Source organism: Mirounga leonina, unplaced genomic scaffold (genome assembly GCF_011800145.1).
Source record: "Mirounga leonina isolate KUSES-001 unplaced genomic scaffold, KU_Mleo_1.0 Mir_268, whole genome shotgun sequence".
Classification (NCBI taxonomy): Eukaryota; Metazoa; Chordata; class Mammalia; order Carnivora; family Phocidae; genus Mirounga; species Mirounga leonina.
In genome coordinates this window covers 142862-146157 of record NW_023270649.1, presented here as the reverse complement: position 1 = coordinate 146157, position 3296 = coordinate 142862, and the positions used below count along the sequence as shown (strand labels likewise).

Below are 3296 nucleotides of genomic sequence, written 5' to 3'. Positions count from 1 at the left end.
TCAGACCAGCCCCGTCCCTGCCTCAGACCCACACCAGGACCCCAACCAACCCATCAGACCAGCAACCCTTCACGGCCACCCCAAGGCTCTGCTCTGGAGAAACCCATGAGGACGACCACGAAACCAGGCAGGCAGAGGCCCGACAGGCTGCCCCACTGAGGGCAGACCCCTCCACCCCGACCTGGAGGACAACGGCCTCACCTCTTGGACTTCTGGCCCTTGGAGGAGTTCCTCGTCTCTCTGTCCCCTGTGCTGGAGCTGGCCAGGGTGTCTGGTGTCCAGGTGGAGCACATCCCCACGGGCAGCTCTGCGGTGCCAGGAGCTGTCAGCCACGGGGCCCCAGGGCCGCCCCTCCCGACCCCGGACACCCTCCCCACCTTGGGGCCGCTTGCTGTCTTTGCATATGGCGTCGAACGGGTTGGCGGCAGGCTCCTCCTCCCCCTGGGCCACGTAGTCTGTCCTCATCAGGGACTTGCGGTAGACAAGCATGGGGTTCATGTCCCCCTCCCCAAAGACAGGCACGCCCTCGGGGATGGAGTCCTGGAAGTGGGCGAGTCTGCGGGCAAGGGTGGATGTGGCAGGGGGACGTCAGAGGAGACCCGGCAAGATCCCCAGGAACCCATGGGGCCCCCGGTGCCCATCCCCTGCTGAGGGCTAAGGACCATGGAGCCATGCTGGAGGGGTGCCACCCAGTGGCCACAGGTCGGTCCTGCGGCCCAGAGCCCAGCGCCCCCCCAGGACCCCAGGCAGGCCTGGGTCAGCCCAGGGAAGGCAGCCCTCAGCAGGGTCGTCCCCACCGGAGAACCCTCCCGTTTCTGCATCCTCCTCCCCACAGGGCTCCCACCCCCATGTCCCCAGGAGCCCGTCCCTGCCCCCACCGCCTTCCCGGGTCCCCAGCGCACTCACGCAGCTTGTCGCTCGGCTGGTGGGATCTTGCAGGAGAACTCGGACAGCACGAGCAGGAAGCTGAGGTTGGGGAAGCGCTGCCGAGCCTCCTCTTCAGGCACTGGGGACTCAGAGAAGGCAAAGGCCAGCCCACGCCTGGGGACAGGTGTCCAGTGGACAGGTGGGGTGTGGAGCAGATGCACAGACGGGGAGGGGGTGGGGCGTCAGGTGGGGCTCACATGGGAAGGACAGTGTCAGCTGAGGCCCGGGGAGGGGCAAGGTGCCAGGTGGGGCTCACCTGGGGGAGCGGGACATCAGGTGGGGCTCACGTGGAGGACAGGGTGCCAGGTGGAGCTCACGTGCAGGGCAGGGGTCAGACCGGGGAGCACGGTGCCAGGCAGGGCTCAGACCAGGGAGGGGGGTCAGAGCGGGGAGCACGGCGCCAGGCGGGGCTCAGACCAGGGACGGGGGGTCAGAGTGGGGAGCACGGTGCCAGGCGGGGCTCATGAGCGGGGCGGGGGTTCAGAGTGGGGAGCATGGCGCCAGGCGGGGCTCCGACCAGGGGTGGGGCACAGAAGGCGGCATTGTCAGAGAGCACCCCGTCCCAGCACGCACCTGTGGATCAGGTGGGCAGCGTCTGGGGCGCGGTCAAAGCCGAGGGTGAGCGCAAAGCGTCGGGCCAGCAGCCGGATGGAGTAGAAGGGGCCGCAGATGAACTCAATGGGGTCATAGCCAAGGCCATACGTGTCCACGTGCTTCTGGAACAGCTGCGGGAGCACAAGGGGCCGTGGGGTCAGGGTCGCCAAGGGCGCGTCCCAGGAGACTGAGGTTCAAGGACATCCAGAGAAGCCTCCCCTCCACCCCCAACCAGCACCCCCCAGTGGTGAAACAGCATGAACAACCCGCTCCCGGAAAACAGGGCCCCCGCAGAGGACAGGTGCAGAGCCACCCCGAGGCCGGGATGCCGGGGGGACGGGGACCACGCGGCACAGACCACGACCCGCAGCGGGGGCCGGGCAGCCTGCAGACGTCCCACGGGCACCCACACCGCCGCGTCACGTCTGCTCCGCGACCGCTCCTCTGCGTCGGACTCAACAGGAAACCAGCGAGGGAGAAGGAGCTCCCGATTTACGGAGAAATCACACACAGAGGGGGACACGGGGGGCCCGACACGGCGAGGACGTGCCCCCAACGTTCCACGCTCGCTCTGGGGAACGTGTGTCCTCTCAACGTCGTACACGCAGGCCCATTCCATGAGGAGGAGGAAGGAGGCCGTTTCCAAAGGAACAAGAAATGGCAGGAAAGACTCCGACATAAAGGCAGGCCTCAGTGTGAGGGTCGGGAATCTGCACGGCCTCCAGAAACGGGGACGAGAAGCCGTGTTCCAGGAAAACCGCGGGACAGAGACGGTCCACCAAGTGTCTGCGGAAAGGCCTGCCCACCGCACCACAGGCAGCACGAGCACAAGGACCGGGACCCCACGCTGGGAGAGGGGATGCCAGATCCCGGCCCTTCCCGATACACCCACGGAGGCTCGACTCCCCAGAGAGAAATGAGACCACGGCACCCACGGCACCCACGGAGGCTGGCGGCAGTCAGCCGTGTGGGGAACCGTGACCCCAGCATTGAGCACCAAAGGCAGTCCTTGCAAAGAGCTCAGAGCTAGGTGGGCGGCCCCAGATTCGGTGCACAAAGCCAGAATGGGGACAGAAGGGACAGACACCGTTGAGTCCGAGACCCCGCCGTCACGTAACCCCACGCAGCCTCGGCGAGAACCTCCCCACGTGGCCCCTCCTGACACTGGACGCAGACACACCCGTCTGAAAGCAGAACAGAGCACGGAACACACCACATGTCTGAGTCATGGTTCCACGGATCTGGGTAAACCAGCTGCCACGGGGATGGAACAACCAGAGTCACGCACCACACACGCGTGCACAGTGTCATGACAGACTGACACAGAGAAGACAGACGCCCCCCCTCAGGGTCAGCAGATGCGGAAGGGGAGGCACCCACCCTGAAGGTCAGTGGACAGGGGAGGGGGGATGCCCTCCTGAGGGTCAGTGGAAGGGGAAGGGGGGGCACCCACCCTGAAGGTCAATGGATGGGAAAGACAGGGACACCCCCTGAGGGTCAGTGGATGGGGGGACACCCCTCCTGAAAGTCAATGGATGGGGAATGGGGGGGTGGGTGGGGACACCCACCCTAAGTCAGTGGACAGGGGGTGACGCCCACCCTGAGAGTCAGTGGATGGGAAAGACGGAAATGCCCCCCGAGGGTCAGTGGACGGGGAAGAGGGGGACGCCCACCCTGAAGGTCAGTGGATGGGGGATGGGGGGATGCCCACCCTGAAGGTCTTGGATGGGGAAGGGAGGTGGGCAACCACTCTTGATGGTCAGTGGACTGGGGGG

The 3296-nt window shown here is 66.1% G+C and overlaps 1 protein-coding gene across 1 annotated transcript in view; it reads right to left on the bottom strand.

The window, feature by feature from the left end:
• LOC118026662 (cohesin subunit SA-2-like) overlaps window positions 1–3296 on the bottom strand; it is a 68913-nt gene that overhangs the window by 1931 nt on the left and 63686 nt on the right. Inside the window, exons 19-22 of the mRNA XM_035029624.1 lie at window positions 1501–1652; window positions 907–1041; window positions 378–556; window positions 202–307 (exon numbers count right to left, since the gene is read on the bottom strand). Of these exons, the coding sequence (XP_034885515.1) occupies window positions 202–307; window positions 378–556; window positions 907–1041; window positions 1501–1652 (572 nt within the window). The remainder of the gene's footprint in view (window positions 1–201; window positions 308–377; window positions 557–906; window positions 1042–1500; window positions 1653–3296) is intronic.